Source organism: Prenolepis imparis, unplaced genomic scaffold (genome assembly GCF_030444845.1).
Source record: "Prenolepis imparis isolate NDT839.2.m4 unplaced genomic scaffold, iyPreImpa1.0 SCAF_69, whole genome shotgun sequence".
NCBI lineage: Eukaryota > Metazoa > Arthropoda > Insecta > Hymenoptera > Formicidae > Prenolepis > Prenolepis imparis.
Window position 1 is genome coordinate 12,182 of NW_028141227.1, and position 18,897 is coordinate 31,078.

Sequence of the window (18,897 nt, forward strand, 5' to 3'; positions counted from 1 at the left end):
GACAGACAGACAGACAGACAGACAGACAGACAGACAGACAGACAGACAGACAGACAGACAGACAGACAGACAGACAGACAGACAGACAGACAGACAGACAGACAGACAGACAGACAGACAGACAGACAGACAGACAGACAGACAGACAGACAGACAGACAGACAGACAGACAGACAGACAGACAGACAGACAGACAGACAGACAGACAGACAGACAGACAGACAGACAGACAGACAGACAGACAGACAGACAGACAGACAGACAGACAGACAGACAGACAGACAGACAGACAGACAGACAGACAGACAGACAGACAGACAGACAGACAGACAGACAGACAGACAGACAGACAGACAGACAGACAGACAGACAGACAGACAGACAGACAGACAGACAGACAGACAGACAGACAGACAGACAGACAGACAGACAGACAGAGAGAGAGAGAGAGAGAGAGAGAGAGAGAGAGAGAGAGAGATAGAGAGAGAATTTTTTCCAAAATCAGTTTGATGTCATTATGTCATTATGAGTGTTATGTTCTACCTGGGATATGTATTAATATTTTGTATAAAAAAGTACATGTGTTCGTAAGAAGTGGAAGAAAAAATGAAAAGTTCTTTTACTCTACTTTTGATGTAAACGATGCAATCAATACATTTTTTAAAATACACATAAAGAAATGACTCAATTATCTAAAGTTTATTCAAACTATTTACTTTTTGTGATATTAAATAATAACTTATATAATACATGTGATCGATCCAATGCTACGTGCCAGTGTCGAGCCGACACTGGTTTCCGACATTGACTTGTCATTTAAAAAAAAATTTTTGTATATCCATTTCGAAATTTTATTACTTTTTTTAAACTCAATTTGTTTCTTAAGATAATTTTTGAAAAATTATATTTGTGCTGGTTATGACATATGCAGATATAACACTAATATTAAATTAAAAAGTAGTCTACCACGTAAGGCAGTTGGCTCACGATCCAGAGGTCCCCAGTTCGGAGTCCCACCAAGGTAAGTGTGTTTTTCAAATACGAGAAAACATTTAATCCATTATAAAACGCCTAATTTTCAGATAGAATCATTATATAAGTTGCATGTAGTTAAAAACAAGTTAAAAAATTTCGAAATGGATATATGAATATATCTTTTTTGGCCCAAGCCAAAATTTGTACGCCCATATTGGCCCAAGTTTGGAAAGCAATAAGGGCCCTAGATAAAAGAGCGTGACATCTCGAGATTGGGCCAAGATGGGCGTCCTAACTCGCGCCTCAAATAAAGTTAGGAAACCTTTATACGGCCCGGTTATAGCCTATATAAAATTTCCACACGGGATATGAAATCAAAAATAAGTCATCAAAACGTTGCTAAAAATGTATTAAATGAGATCATTATGATTTTTTCAAAATGACATTTTAATGACGTCATTATGAGTTTTATGTTCTACCTGGGTTATAATTTATTTTATAGTTCGAATTATTATCTGAACTTTGTATGCAAATAAGTTTTTATATACTTGATAAAAAATTCTCCTGGTATGGTGGAGCGAACTGTTAAATTACCTTTACGCAGAACGTAATATATGTTTATTAGACAATTTCAACTCTAAATAACTTCAATAACACGCTCTTAATGTATGAACCTCGAGTCATGAAATAACACACCCTATATATTATATATATGCGAATTTATAATAGCGATAAGTAGGAAAATAATAATAATAAATAATTACGGTTTCATCATAATTGTTTTAGAAAATTACTATGCGGTTTGTCATGATAAAGAAAGATTACACTTATTAGCAAAAATATGTGTTAGATATTTTTAGCGTGATATTCGAACTTATTTGACGTATCTATTATGAAATCTGTGCAGAAGGTTCTAATAACCTGGTATCAATGGAGGTATCAATGAAAGATTCACAAAAACAACAAATCAATTACAAATGGACACCTGTTTGGATAAAAATAATTACATTAATGTACATTCATCTGGCCGGCATCTACGGATTATATTTGGCTTTCTTCTACGCTAAACTTTGGACAATTATTTGGTGTAGATATTTCTTATCTCTATTATTATTATTATTATTATTTAAATATATATATATATATATTTTTATCTAATTATTATTTATATATATTTTTTATCTAATTTGAGTTATATACATTTATTTTTATTGACTTTATTACCAAAAGTCCTGATGTCCTGATGTAACTTTAATATAATATACAGGGTGTTTCAGGACGAATGGTCAACATTCTAGGACATAATTGTATACATTATTTTAAGCAAAAAAGTTTATATAACAAGATTATATAATATACATGTGGCCCTATTCTGGACGGTTATAAAAATACAATGTATTTAGTTTTAAGAACGAATACATTCATTAACTTATTAGAACCAAATTCAATGAAACAATTACATGAAATTTTAAGCTTATGATATATTTGAATAATTGATATTAATAAATAAACAATAATTTCAGTTAATTAATAATTTTAGCATGAATAAATTTTAATTACATCAGAAATTAAAAAATTTAAACACAGAACTTATCAAACGTGACCTAAATTTAATATAATTGTTTCATAGCATTTGGTTATACTTACAATAAGTTAAGAAATGTATTCATTCTTAAAATTAAGTTGCATTTTTATAACCATCCAGAATAGAACACATATTTATATAAACTTTTTTGCGTAAAATAATATGTTCAATCATGTCCCCAGCTAGAAATGATTGGTCGAATCGACGTCGATTCAAGCATCATTTCTCACTGGGTACTAGAATACTGACCATTCCTCCTGAAACACCCTGTATAATATATTCAAGAGAATTATGTAGCGAAAAAATTACTATTTAAATTATTTATAATATATAATTTTTTGAATCATTAAAATTACATTAACTTATCGGCTTATGTTGTTATCGTTCTTTATAATTTCAGCCTTCGCCTTTTATGTCGCCGCGATGGTAGGCACCGTAGCTGGCGGTCATAGGCTATGGACCCATCGAACTTATAAAGCAAAATGGCCGATGAAATTAATTCTGACAATCTTCCAGACCGCTGCTTTTCAAGTAAGTACGATTCTAATTTTTCTTTTTGTCCTTTTCTTCTCTTATCGCGGTTATATTCATTTTTTTCTACACTTTTATGTTTCAGGGTCCTATTTATGCGTGGGCCAGAGATCACAGAGTGCATCATAAATTTACGGACACCGATGCAGATCCATACAATGCGCGCAGAGGATTCTTCTTCTCACACATTGGCTGGCTATTGATTGCCAAACATCCGGATGTCCTTAAAAAGGGTGCTACGATCAATTGCAAGGATCTCGAACAAGATTGCTTCGTCGTCTTTCAGAAGAAGTATGTCGATCGAAACTTTTTGCGAAAATAAGAGCTATTGTTATCTGTTAATGTTTTATTAATCGATTTCTCTTTATTCTCTTTATTCAGGTATTACGCATTTTTGGTACTCCTCTGCTTTATTTTGCCAACATTGATTCCTTACTGGGTGTGGAATGAAACTCTGTCGAACGCATGGCATCTCATCAGCTCTTCGCTCTGCTTAAATCTTAACATGACCTTTTCGGTGAATTCCGTTGCTCATATTTGGGGAACGAAACCATACGATGGGTACGCATTTATTTTGTTAAAAAAAAAAACCGCGAATAAAATTTACGTCAATTGTTTATGATCATCTATGGTCTTGTAGATATTGTGTGTATTCCTGTTTATAAATATACATGTTTATTATATAGTTCAATATCGCCCGTCCAGAATCCTGGAATTTCTTTCGTGACCTTGGGCGAGGGCTGGCACAATTATCATCATACTTTGCCTTGGGATTACAAAGCCGCGGAGCTGGGACCTTACACTCTGAATTTTTGTACATTTTTTATCGACCTTTTTGCCTATCTAGGTTTGGCTTATGACTTAAAAACCGTACACGTTGACGTAGTCAAGAAACGTATTATTCAGAACAATATGCGATTAATGAAATTCGGTCAGTCCAATTTTTCTGATACGATCCCAACAGGGAATTCAGATATTGAATTGATAGTTCAAAAATCGGACAAACAAATGTCCAAATAAAAGGAAATTGCTCATTTATTATATTATTAAGACTGGTTTATACATGTTTATCGTTATATATTATTTCTTTCATGTAGTGAGGTTAACTGAAACACGTATGGTTTTGGAATTAATAAAGTTTCTTGTATTTTAAGACGAATGTTTATTGTTCGTGCTTTTACCCGCGCCAGCTCTCAATAGCCAGTTTTTTGTTTTTATTTTTTAAAACATTTATTTTTGTGTGTTTCATAAATGATAATTTTACTACGCTCATTTTTAATTTATAAATAAAATCTGTATTATGACTTTATTTTTTCAATCTAAATCTCTAAATATCAGCATTTGCATAACTGAATAAAGGTTAAATAATTGCATATAACGCAACAATAGACACAATAATCGATCAATAGACTTCACTTCCTTCGTCACCTCCCCCACCCCCCTTTCTCACACTCTTTGTCGTCTCTAACAACTCTTTCCACTTTATCATGATTAAACTTTTTTTTATTAAACTTTTTTAGTAATATATTGTATTAATCGAAGATCTATTATAAAAATATTTATCAAGCGACGCGGTATAGCGGCGGTCGCCAAGTATATAAAATGAGACTAACGTCAGAGGTATCGCGCCGCTACCAAGTATCTTATCCGGAATTTTTCTGTTAAATGATTTTTCTGTCAAAATATTTTTAGAAATAAAGTCTTAATCGAAAATCTAACAGCACTTTGCTTATATAATGTGAATATAAGCTTTCGATTGCGACCAATTTGAAAATGATTGGTGCGATCAATCCCGAGAACTCGAAAATTTTTACCCAAAAACGCGAAATTTTTCACATTTTATTTTAAGACTTTCAGCTTTAAAAGTAAAGTTTTTTAAAGTGCAAATTTTGATTAGTCTATTAATTAGTTTCATTATATTACATTCTAATCTATCCTTAGTTTTAAGGTGAAAATTGAATCAGCGAATGTATGTATGTCAATATGATAATCTTTATTTATAAGAAAAAATTTTTCAAACTTTTTCCTTTTATAGAATTTCAAAATTTATTTTAAAATTATTTAAGTAAATTTTAATTATTTAATTAACAATAACGTTTTAATAAATGTATCTAATTAACATAATCTTCTCAAAATCTTGCATTATAATAATTTATTTTTAACTGCATATTAATATTTTATAAGATTTATTATTCTATATTTATAAATTAAATTTTTATTGCGATGTTAATATTGCATTTTTAACTTTGTGATTTCTAGAAAACACTGTAAAATCTTCATTAAAAAGTTTAAAAATTAATAAATATAATAATTAATAATTAATTTTAATCATATAATAAATTTGATATTTATATATAATTATTATAACTTTATTATATTTATACTTCGAAAAATACATTTTATAATAAAATATAAATACTATTGATTGAAGAACTTCTTCAGAAGTACAGCGGTATCATCTGGATATTGGTTTGCTAGATTCTCATTTGGTACATAATAAGTACCTCTGAATCTAGAAAAGTATTGTCCTATTTCTATATTACTGATCGGTTTTGGTGAACATTTTCTTATACAAGCTAAAAAAGAATATAGCTTACATTTTGAAGAAAAAAGTCATATAGAACATATGTGATTTATAAAAATGCCACAAATATTCACCTTGTCGCACATAACATAATCTATTATTCTCAGCAAGAATTATGTAATGCGGTTGAATTGAATTATCTCGATGGCCTTTACAACTGTGACAAGTGTAATAATATTCGTCCATATTACAATCGTTACAATTGTAAAAATATTCATGCAAATATGAAAACCTAAAATTTCTGTTGAATGAATATCTGCACAGAGATTCACATTTAAAATACCATCCTATTATTACGCCATCTTGTTGATGTCTTTCTCGAGCAAAATAATATATGCCTGTTACAATCATTCCAACTGCAAACTTAATTTTTCTTTTCCTTCTTTTTGATTGTTTTCTTTTGTCAGATCTAATCTGTGCGTGTGTGGAAAATAAAATATAATAGAAGTTAATTATAATTAAAATAGTTTCTTTTCATATTATTATATAATATTAAAATACATTTTACGGTAATGTGTAATAAATTACCTGTATTCTCCTTGTAATATTTCTGTATTCAGTTGTAATATCCATATACTTAACTCCTTTCGTTAAACATTGGTTTAGAAGATTAGCAATGAAATTGACATTCCACTTGCCATGTATATTATGCTTTTCCAGTTCTGTTTGGAAAAAAGTGACCATGCAATGTGTTGATTTTATCTAAAAAAAAAAGTTTTGAGAACAAAATTTTAGTTACAGACAAGAAGGTTTATTAGTTTAACTCATTGCTTATAAAATATATTGACTTATTAACGTATTATTTACAAGACATGTAATATATGCTTGTTATCTTCTAATTTATATATGTATATATCCGTCATCGCATGTGTAGAATTAGAATTAGAAACGTTTATTGCTGCCCCAATTGGGGATTACAAGGCGCTTTTTCCCTTAAGGAGCGGTCCCAAACCTTTACACACTTTTTACATCCACTTATAATCTATCCTTAACCTATGACTTAGCCTATAAAAATATATAAAAAAATATAAAAAACGCCACGCAACTCCGCCTTATTCTCGCCCTATCTCGTCGCACCATTTACCTCCCTCTCACCTTTCTCTTTTCGCTCTATCTACCCCTACACACACACTCTCACCCTTCCCCTCCTATCTTACGCAATCTTATTACTAGCTTAATTTAATGTGGGACCTCCGCTTCCGGTTACTTCCGCCTTTCCTCCTCCACTTTCTCTCTCTCTCCCTCTCTCCCTCTCTCTCTCTCTCTCTCTCTCTCTCACTCTCTCCCTCTCCCCCTTTCCCCTCACCTCCTTCTCCGTCACCTCTCGCCTCCTCCAACAGTTTCACCCACAATTCCCCTTCTCCTTCCTCTCCCAGTACCTCCCTCACCATTTCCTGCCAGCTTTCTCCCCTTCCCCATTCCATACATTCCTCCCATACATGTTCCCATGTCTCCATCCCTCCACCATACATCCTACACCTCCTTTCCTCCTACTTCTCCCAATATCTATTTCCCCTCATCCCATTCCCCAATCTGTACTTCGCCATCCTCTGCCACCTTCCTTCCGTCCACCCTTTCCTCAGATACTTCGGTACTCCCTCCCCCTTTACCTGCTTGTACCATTTATTATATACCGAATTCTCAATCTTTTCCCATCTCTCCTCCCTCTGTCCTTTCTTTTCCCATTCCTCAACCTCCTCCCACCTAAATTCCCCTCTTTCCCTTCTTTCCTCCACCTCCCTTAAATTCATCCCTTTACCCTCAAAAAACTCTTTTCTTTCTTTCTCCCACTCCGATATTTCCCCTCCCTTTTTAGCCCTCTCCTTAATTTCCTCTAAACATACTCTCGCCAACCCCCCTCCCTTACCCTCCTCCAACCTCTTCTCATATCCCCACGCCCTTCTTCCCATCCTTGATCTTAACTTTTCCCTTTGGAGCTCCTCCCTTATCATATACCCCGGCGTTCCCCAATCCGCTCCTAACATCCATCTCATATACCTTTCCTGCACCCTTTCCAATCCCTCTCTCTCCTTCCACCCCCATATCTCAACTCCATACCCTAATACCGTCCACACTAACGCATCAAAAAGCCATAATCTCCGCCCCCAATTACCCCCAAATCTCCTCTTTCCTATCCCCCATACTTGCCCCAATACTGCTGCCCCCCTCCTCATCTTCTCCCTCACCTGTCCATCCTGCCTCCCATTCCTTTGTACTACATAGCCTAAATACTTGTACTCCTTTACCTCCTCCAACTTCTTTCTCTTCCAATACCAACTAGCTTTCTTCAGCCTCCCTCCCCCCTTCCTACACCTCATCACCTTCGACTTGCTCTCATTCAACTCCAATCCCTTCTCCTCCAAATATCTACCTAATCTTTCCATCATACACCTCATTCCCCCCTCATCCTCTGCCATCATCACCACATCATCCGCGTACGCTAGCGTACTATATATTCTACTATATATTCTATCCTCTCCCAACCTCACTCCTCCCCATCTCCCTTTCCTTATCTCCTCCTCCAAGTCCGCCATCATCCTGCTTATCTGTCTATTTATCAGGTAGTTTAAAACGTAAATATTATCTACTGTCCCCATCCCTCTCCTGAACCCCGTTTGATTCGGTGGCACCATCCCTCCTTCCTCCACTTCGCCCCTCAGCCTCTCAGCTAACACCGTCGCATACACTTTGTATAACGACGGTGCCAGCGTTACTCCCCTGTAATCTGAGACCTCCCTTCCCTCTCCTCTTTTCAAAATTGGTATCACCAACCCCTCACCCATTCTCTAATCCACCCTTCCCCCTTCCATATCCTATTACATAATTCCCACACCCACTCTTCTAGCCCCTCTCCGCCATATTTCCACACTTCTCCTGGTATTCCATCCACCCCCACCGCCTTCCTATCTTTTATCCTTCCTATCGCCCTCCTAATTTCTCCCCTTTCTATCTGGTCTTCCTGATCTTCCACCTTCTCCCTTATCCTCCTGCTTCCTCCCAACACCACTCTCGACTCCACCCCCTAATACATCCCTAAAATAACTGTTCCATTCTTCCATCTCAATCCCTTCTCCCCCCACCTTTCCCCCTTCTCCTCTCTTTCCTAATTACCTCCCATACCTGCCCCTCCGTCCTCGCTTCCATTGCCCTCCTAGTCCATTCCTCATTCTCCTCCTCTTTCTTCTTCCTACATAATCCCTTGTACTCCTTCTTTCTTCTCTTATATTCTTTTCCCTCCCCCCTTTCCTCTTCCATCTTTTCAACTCCTTTGCCACCTCCCCCTTATCTTTTCTGCACTCCTCATCAAACCACCCTCCCCTTTTTCTTCTCTCCTCCCTACTTTCCCCCTCATTTCCCTTACTTAGAACTTCCTGTATTTTTCTCTCCATCCTCTCCCACTCCTCCTCTACCCCTCTCTCTTCTTGTTCATCTCCCTGCCTCTCCCCTATCACTCCTAACCTCTCCCTGAATTCCTTCTTCCCCTCGCCCGACCAGTTCCACCTCCTTTCCCTCTTTTTTACCTTCTTCTCCAATCCTCCTCTTTCCCCTCTGATCCTTACCACTACCGGCATGTGGTCCGAGTCAATCCTATCTCCTATCTCTACCCTCATAATTTCTTCCCTCACCTCCTCCTTCGCTAACACATAATCAATGACTGATCTCCCATTCGGCCCCATGTACGTCCAGCTCCCCTCCTCATCTCCTGCTACCCCTCCATTCACAATTGCCCACCCTATCTCCTCTAATCTTCTCACTAACAATTTCCCTTCCCCATTTACCTTTGCATCCTTCGACCTTCTTTTCTTTCCCTCCTCTTCTCCCTCCACCCCTATCCTTACCCTTCCCCCCAATTCTCCTGTTCTAGCATTAAAATCCCCCCTATTATCGTTCTAATCCCACCTCCCTCCTCCTCCATCCACTTCCTCATCTCTCCTAATTTTTCTTCTAAATCCCCATTTACGTACACACCCACCAATCTCCATCCCTCCCCCTTTTTCCTTATCATCACCTCCATCATTCCTTCCTTATCCGCCCCACCCTTTCCTTCTATTCCTAACCCTTTTCTTACCCCTACTATTATTCCCCCCATTGCCCTTCCTTTCCTATTCTTCTTCCTCGCATATTGCACCTCCCACTTAAATCCCACAGGCAACCTCCCTCTTATCTTCTCCCACCCTTTTTCATCTACCCATGTTTCTAACAAGAACATTACGTCCCATTCCCTTATCGCTTCCCAGAATTCCGCATCCTTATTCTTTAGCCCCGCTACATTCCAAAATGCCACTTTCCATCCTTCCTCCCTTCCCTCTTCTTCTCTCTTACTTTCTTCCCCTCCTCTCCCCCACTCTCCATCTCTCCCTACCCCTCTCTCTCTACCTTTTCCCTTTTTCACCTTCCTTCCCCTACTCCACTCTCTCCCTTCCTTTTTTGCCTCCTGCAATATGTCAACCTCCATTTCCCCCTCGTCCCCACCCCTCCTTTCTACCCCCTTCCCTTCTTCTCCCCCTTCCTCCTTCAGCTCCTCTCTCACCTCATCCCACCTCCACCACTTACCCCTCATCCATATTCTTCCATATCGTACCCACGCCCTCCCCCCTAGCGATCTCTCCTAATCACCACATCATCCTTCTTTCTTTCCACGTAAGATCTTCCTCAATCCTCTCCTCTCTACCCCTCAATCTTCTTTTCTTTTCCATTATTTCCCTCTTAACCCACATATTTCCTACCCTTACCAATGCCATACTAGTCCCATCTCTCCTTCCCTCCCCTATTTTCCTCACCTCCCCCACCGGCCCCTCTACCCCTATCTCTTTTAATATTCTCTCCACTTCCCCTTTTACTCCTCCTTCCCCACCCTTTATACCTTTTACTATAATGTTCCCTCTCCTTTCCTCCCTTTCCTTCCTCTCCCACCTCCATTCCATCATATTAATCCTACCTTTCATCTCAACCATCTCCTCTCCCTTTTCCTCCCCCCTCCTCTCCCCCTCTTCCTCAGCTCCAATTCTTCCACTTTCATCCCTAATTCTAAAATCCTCCCCTCCAACCCCTCCTTCTCCCTCCCCCACCTTCTCTCCTTCTCCTCCATTTCTTTCTTCAGCTCCCTTATCTCCTCTCTTATTTCTTCCTGTCCTCTTATTCCCTCCTTAATCTCCTCTTTAATTTCTCTTCTTATCTCTCTCATCTCTCTGATTATTTCCTCCTTCCATTCCCTCCCCATCTCTCTTATGTTCTCCCCCATCCCTCCTGCCTCCTCTCTCCTTTCTGTCTCTGGCGATCTTATCACCTTTTTACTTTTCCTAAATATCCACTGTATGTTCCCTTTCTCCTCCATCTCTTTTCTCAATCCTATATCTTCTAATTCATCCCTTTTCCTTTTCAAAACCTCTTCCGGCGTCCCCGTGCTACCCCTTCTCTCCCTCTTCTCAACATTCTTTATTCTTTGCACCTCATCCATTTCCCTTCTATACTTCTCTTACTCTGTGTCTAGTGACTTTTCTCGCGCCACCTACCTCTTTCTCTTTCCCTATACCTACTACCTACTACACCTGCTCTGATCTCTCTACACCTGTTCTCACCTTTCCTCTCCCCCTACGCCCCTGACCAATCTCCCTAATTGCTGACTCACTCCACCTGCACCACTTTACTCTCTTCTCACCGCTCTTTTTCCTTCTCTACCAACTCGCCTGCAATCCCCCAGCATGCACTCACTCCAGACTCTCACTGACTCACTCTCTCTCACCTCTTCTCCTCCTCCTACCTCTAATAACCACTCAAAACACACTCTCTGACAGCTCTTCAACCTTCTATCATGCAACCGGAAACGGAAGTTCAAATCATCGCATGTGTATTGGAACCGCTATATGGTTTTTTGACAATGTTTGACGGATAAAGAAGAAGATGTTCTTTGTTCATATGTAAACATACTGTATATTTGGAATTTGTATTACTGAAATATAATGAAAAATTAAAAAATAATATACAAAATATAAAAAATATACATTTATGTACATACATACATCATACATATATAATAAGTGTTAATTGTAATCGATCCACGATTACTCTAACATTTGCAATAAACTGTTTAAAAATATTGTTTGTAAATCTGTCAATTGAGGAACTAATTTCGCTTTTAAAATTTAGCAAAGTTAATAAAAAATTAAGAATAAAGAATTTTTTATATAAAAAGTAAACAATTACCTAACGTTTTTCTTTAATTTTAATTCTTTTTAAATAGATTACATTTATAATTTAGCATATAAAGTTAATTTGTTATTTTGTATGTGTTATCAGAGTTATCAATAAATTAATAATATTTATCAATAAAATGTAATTTATAAAATAAAATTATTTATTAAAAAATGTACTAAATCTTTTTGAAAAAAATTAATACAATCGATTAGTAATCACTGATCACATTCTTATACAAACCTAATATTGCCTTAGAAATGTGATATTGTACATTTTCTTTAATTCATACGCATATGTACGTTCAATTCCTTATAATATTTTTTATACAAATAAATATAATTTATTATTTGAAATTAATAGATAAACGGGCTAATAAGAGCCGAGCGCGGATAGAAGCGCGACAAAAAAAGAAACGAACTTAGAGTTACAAAGTTAATTTATTCAAACGTTTCGGTCCCTGATTCGGGCCATCCTCAGTAAACTGTACAAACATAAAATAAAAATAAAAGGTAAAAAATACAAAATTGAAAAAATGGCAAAAGTTATTTAACAAAAAACGGTGAGGCGATGGTAAACAGAAATTTAGTATAATTATAATAAAAAGGAGGACCAACATGAGATAAAGAATAATTAAAATTAAAGATAGAAACAATACGTACATAAAAGAAAGAAAGAATGATTCATAAGAATCGTGCGGCAAAAAACGGCGAAGAGCCCCGCAGCCAATGTATAATCGCAACAGCGTCACCTCTCATCGTTACCAACGGAAAGAGAACGTTTGTGAGTGCATATTATTGCAAACCTGTGTTGATTAAAGAAAAGTTGATCGAGCTAACAAAGAAACACGAAAGAAAGAGGCAACTTACCGATGCTAGAAAACACAGAGGCCTACGGGAACGTAACATATAATCGCACTTGTTGAACGATACATCGCGACTGGTCTTTAAATGGAAAGATGAGATCGAGACGTTAGATCAGCAATAATCGGTGACAGCGGTGAGCCCATGGGGGTGCCAAATGTTTGTCTATAGTATACGTATTTAGTCGTGCAATTCGAGATTTGGATACAAAAATATCATATACCGGTATCAACAAGCTTAACAAGTTTATTAAAGTGCATAAAGATAGCTTGCCGAAAGACCTTCACACGAACGTTGTATACAAGATCTCCTGCAATAATTGTGACGCTTCTTATGTCGGTCAAACGCGCCGTTTCCTAAAAACGAGAATAAGCGAACACCGCAACCACATCAATAGAAACACGACGCAGCGCTCGGTCATAACAGACCATAGACTTCTAAACCATGAGTTTGATTGGAACAGCGTGGAGATCCTGGATGAGGAGCCGATTCTAAGGAAAAGACTCGTGTCCGAAATGATTCACATTAAATTACAAAAAAATAGCATCAATTTACAAAATGACACGGAGTGTTTAGAGCATATATATTTCCCGATGATAGAAAATATGTATAATATCTAAAGCCAAGCGTGCGCTCATTTATCATCTGTTTTCGGTTGACCTCATTTCTGTGTTTATATTATTGTCTCGATCTCATCTTTCCATTTAAAGACCAGTCGCGATGTATCGTTCAACAAGTGCGATTATATGTTACGTTCCCGTAGGCCTCTGTGTTTTCTAGCATCGGTAAGTTGCCTCTTTCTTCGTGTTTCTTTGTTAGCTCGATCAACTTTTCTTTAATCAACACAGGTTTGCAATAATATGCACTCACAAACGTTCTCTTTCCGTTTGGTAACGATGAGAGGTGACGCTGTTGCGATTATATATTGGCTGCGGGGCTCTTCGCCGTTTTTTGCCGCACGATTCTTATGAATCATTCTTTCTTTCTTTTATGTACGTATTGTTTCTATCTTTAATTTTAATTATTCTTTATCTCATGTTGGTCCTCCTTTTTATTATAATTATACTAAATTTCTGTTTACCATCGCCTCACCGTTTTTTGTTAAATAATTTTTGCCATTTTTTCAATTTTGTATTTTTTACCTTTTATTTTTATTTTATATTTGTACAGTTTACTGAGGATGGCCCGAATCAGGGACCGAAACGTTTGAATAAATTAACTTTGTAACTCTAAGTTCGTTTCTTTTTTTGTCGCGCTTCTATCCGCGCTCGGCTCTTATTAGCCCGTTTATCTATTAATTTTGAATAGTCAGAGCCTTGATATTATATGTTTATTATTTATTATTTGATATTTAAGATTTATTAAAATAAACACTTTGTAGATAAACATTTGTAAAGTATATAAACATGATAATATAAATTAATAAATGTAAAAATAAATTATGAAGTATGTCAACATGTCAAAATAAATTATAAGAAATATCAAAAACTATTAATTTTTACTGATTGTAAGTTTACATATGAATGTGTGTTTATATACAGAACAAACAAAAAAATACTGATTTGTGTACAAAAAATTATATTGTTCTATTTAAAAATGTTTAGATTTAATTTTTGTCTGGAAAAAGGAAACTATGATTGTTATTCTGTGTATGTGTATTTACTATATATATATATATATATATATATATGTTGTTTTCTTTTATCAGATCTAATCTGTGCGTGTGTGAATAATACAATATAATAAAAGTTAATTATAATTAAAATAGTTTCTTTTTATATTATATATATATATATATATATATATATATATATATATACATATGTGAATTTTTATATACCTATGTACATGAGAAAGTCTGAATACATTAAGATAAAAACAAGAAAGAGCCCGTAATCTAAAATTATATTTACTAATTCGGATTCCATAAGATACAAACACAATAATAACAAAAACAATTTAAGAGTGCTGTGTATGCCAAGTCTTCTGGCAATAATGTGAAATGTAATAGTTAGAAGAGATTCCTTCGAACTAATTCTGAAATCTATAACATGTATTAAATTAGAAAAATTATATTCAATATTTAAATGATATAAAACACAATAGTTATGCTCTCGCCAGCGCATAATAATAATCTATAATTATAAATTATAATACTTGACATAATTCGAAATAACTTACGTAATTTATATATTTGTTTTCTAAATTTAATGTATTCAAAAATTGATAGAAATCTAAATCAGAGAATATGAATTCTTCAAGTATAAACATAATTTGCTCCACTTCTGTTAGATTCCAGAAATTGTCATAGATATTGTAGTCTCTCCAAAAAGAAAATTACTCAAAGGACGTCGAGAATATTGAATGCTTCGGATTTTTATCTCTAAGGCGACATCGTATTTCTTGAGCAATATCATTTAACCACATATTAATAATCGAATAGGATATATGTGGTTGAAAATATTGTGCCACTATAGTAAGTAACTGTTCTAAAAGTTGCTTTTCTTTTGGCATATTTAAAAATTTGTTTAGCTTGTATATAAACCGATATTGTTTTAAAAAATGGGAAATTAGGTCAAAGTAATATCTACTTGTCAAATTGGAATTGTATTGCCTGAAATAATTTATGTATTAAGTGTACGATTACACTAAATTATAATGTTAATAGCAATATAGATTATTGAATTCTACTATTATAATCGTGCAGATACAATTCTATTCAATTCATCCGATACATAGTAGTACGTCATTGACTTTTCAGCTATAAAACGCAGAAAACGTTCCAAATGATTTTTGTTACTTATCCGAAAGTTATTATTCGACATACTGGATGCAAAATACTTTAAATTTTTGATACACCATAAACTTGTTCTTATTTGTTCTGTAAAATCTAAATAGTCAAAAATTTTCTCCCGTTCCTCTGTTATAATTTTTTCTCGCAGAAAAACACCTAAAATTCAAATAGAAAATTTAAAAAAAATTATATTAAACAACATCATATTATTAATAAATTTTGAACAATATACTTTTTAAAATATATATACAATTTTTTTAATTACATACACTTTAATATTAAAGAAATATATAATAATATGGATTTTAAGCTTAATTGCTTATCTTTCTCAATGTGATAGCTTAGGTACGGAGTGCCAAATATTACATGAAAAGTACACAAAATAAATCTATTAACGTCACCCATCAACGGATCGCTTGAGAAGAAAAACAAACATTGCGGCATTCGAGTGAAGTTAGCTGTGATACAACAGCGTTAACACTTTAAAATTTTAACTCTGCTTAAGAAATACAGTAGAGATATGATGGAACGAACGGTACGATTTAGCATATTCTTCCATATATACACAGGGTAAGTCTGATAAAAAGTTTACCATGTTTTTCTCGAAAACGGTTAAAGATAGGGGAAGACATTCATTATCAAAATTGTAGGATTTGAAAAGATTTTTTACTAATCTTATAACTTTGACTCTGGATGGTGTTGCTAAGATCAGGGCAAGATCATCTTGAATTTTTTAAATAAAACCACATTATTTTTTTTATATAAACTGATTCTTCGCAATATTCTAGCATAAAAAGTTATAAGGGTATGATTGTCAAAAAGTGAATAGTTTACGAGATATTTTATTATATTATTATATTAAGAAAAAATAAATTTTCGCTATAACGCACCAACATCCGCGTAGAGCTCTTATAGATAAAAGAAAACACATAGTTGTTGTAAAAAATGTATGCAATTTGCAACATATTTATTTTAAAACAACTATGTTTCTTTTACACCAATTGATTGGTCTTATTATTCTGTGCATAAAAGTATTACAGTAAGATTACCAAAAAGTGAATGTTTCACAAGATATTTTATATTTTATGTCAAAATACTGTAAACTTCAAGTCTCATAACTCGAAAAGTACTTAATAAAAAATAACTCATGTGTTTTGGAAAGCTCTCGAGATAAGCTACAAGAGTATGTAATAAAAAATGGGGGGTTCCATTTAAAAAATTCAAGATGACCTTGCCCTGACCTTGACAACGCCATCCAAGGTCAAACTTGTAAGATCAGTAAATCGATTTTTTTAAGCCCTACAACTTTTATAAGAAACATTTATCTGTAAACTTATATTTTTCGAGATTTTTCAGGGTTTCCATACTTTTTCCCCACACTGTATATATACATATACATATATGGTATATGTATATACATATACGGGTGTCCGGTAATAGTCGCATCAACCGTCGTGTGCAGGTAGAGCTAGTTAAACCGAGTAGAAAAGTCCTCTACCATTTTGCGATATTCTCAATAATAAGAGAGAAATAAATTAAAGAAAATCAGCCAATTCGCGCGATGATAAGCGTGCGGCGAGAAGAGACAGCCCACTCGGGGGTCCAGAGTTAGCGCTACTCGTATGGAGTTACTGTCTTTTGTAAAGCGCTCCTCCCCGCTTCATCGCGCGCTTAGCAACCGTGTAACATTATACTGTTTCTTTTCGCCGCATGCTTAGTAACGACATAAAACTGGGCTGTCTCTTCTCGCCGTCGTCACGCGAATTGGCCGATCTTTATTAATTAATATCTCTCTTATTATTGAGAATATCGCAAAATAGTAGAGGACTTTTCTACTCGGTTTAACTAGCTCTACCTGCACAAGACGGTTGATGCGACTATTACCTGACACCCGTATACATATATACAGGGTGTTCCATTTTAATCTCCCCAGGCAAACATCTCGAAAAATATGGAAGATACGGAAAAATGTTTCAGACAAAAGTTGTAGGACTTGAAGGGGGACAGACGATGAAAATATGGATTTGACCATGAGTGACCTATTGAAGATCAGGTCAAGGTCATCGATGTTTTCTTAAATGAAACCCCCTATTTTTTATTGCATATTCTTGTAGCCCTTGTCGAGACGTTTTCAAAACACTACCTATTGATGTCTCTTACGCAAGCCGTTCCCAAGATACGAAGCTTCAAAGTTGACATATCATCGGCATTCGCATTATCTAATGTACACCGCGGGGAGGTTGTTCAATCAAATTTGTACATTAAGTGGCCTTAAAAAGGACAGACTTTGTGTGTGTATTAGTGATGTAACGAATGTGCGATTTTGGATATTCGCGAATGCGAATGCGAATGCGAATATTTGTTGCCGACATTCGCGAATGCGAATGCGAATGCAAATATTGACTTGCGCGAACCTGCCGGTGCTAGCTGTAGCCGGTTGGCCCGCGCGTAAGATTCGTGGGACGCGCGGGCGACACGGGGGGCGTGACTTTGTTTACCGTCGTGTCATTTCGCGTTCATTCTTATTTAGTTTATTTAGAGTGCCCGCGAGTGGCACATGTTTTTAGTTTTTACGAGTTTTATTTCTGTTTGTGTACTATATTATTTATTTATTACGTAATACTTATATTACGTATAGTGCCTAAAGTGCTTATAGGTAAGTTCTTATAATTGTTACGTATTTAATAGGTGATAAACCTCAAAGTTTTACCTTAAAGTAATTTATTTCATGTATTTATTTATTTAACTTTTAGGATACATCATCGAAAATGAGCAAAAGTAATTCGAAATCCAATTTGGACTTATTTTTTACTCTCTGATACTGATTACGCGAAATGTAAAATTTGCAACAAATTAATCTCGCGCAAAGGGCGTACAACTAGCGCAATGAGAAACCATATAAAATCAATACACAAAGAAGAGTTTAGCAATCTAAAAAAGATCGAAAATAAAAAGCGAGAAGAACTTACTATTTTGTCTATTTTATCACCCCATCAGACGTCGAGAAAGAATGAATTTAAACAAAGTTCTATTGTTGAGTGCATAGAAAGGATAAAAAAATGGGATGACAAGAACTCGAAGTCTCTTCAAATTGATCAATTGGTCAGCGAAATGATCGCATTGGAAGATTTACCTTTCAATTTCGTCGAAAGTTTAGGATTTGGTAGATTGATACAGCATCTTTGTCCTCCGTATAACCTCAAGACACGTCAATATTTTACAACATTTTTGTGTGATAAAATATATTCGAGAGTAAAAGAGAAGGTGAAAGAACTACTAAAACAATTCGAGAAGATGTCATTTACAACAGACTTATGGTCGGATTCTTCTTCTGGGGTGTCCTTATTAAGTTTGACTTGTCACGGAATTACAC

At 35.3% G+C, this 18,897-nt stretch overlaps 1 protein-coding gene across 1 annotated transcript; it reads left to right on the forward strand.

Moving 5' to 3' along the window:
* The first annotated feature begins 895 nt into the window (after positions 1-895).
* On the forward strand, positions 896-4,120 carry LOC145947351 (acyl-CoA Delta-9 desaturase-like). Its single transcript, XM_083057153.1, has 6 exons — positions 896-1,021; positions 1,883-2,062; positions 2,961-3,091; positions 3,177-3,382; positions 3,473-3,652; positions 3,778-4,120. The coding sequence occupies exons 2-6, from the start codon at positions 1,906-1,908 to the stop codon at positions 4,109-4,111; spliced, it is 1,008 nt and encodes a 335-aa protein (XP_082913279.1). The 5' UTR covers positions 896-1,021; positions 1,883-1,905; the 3' UTR covers positions 4,112-4,120.
* The last annotated feature ends 14,777 nt before the right edge of the window (positions 4,121-18,897 follow it).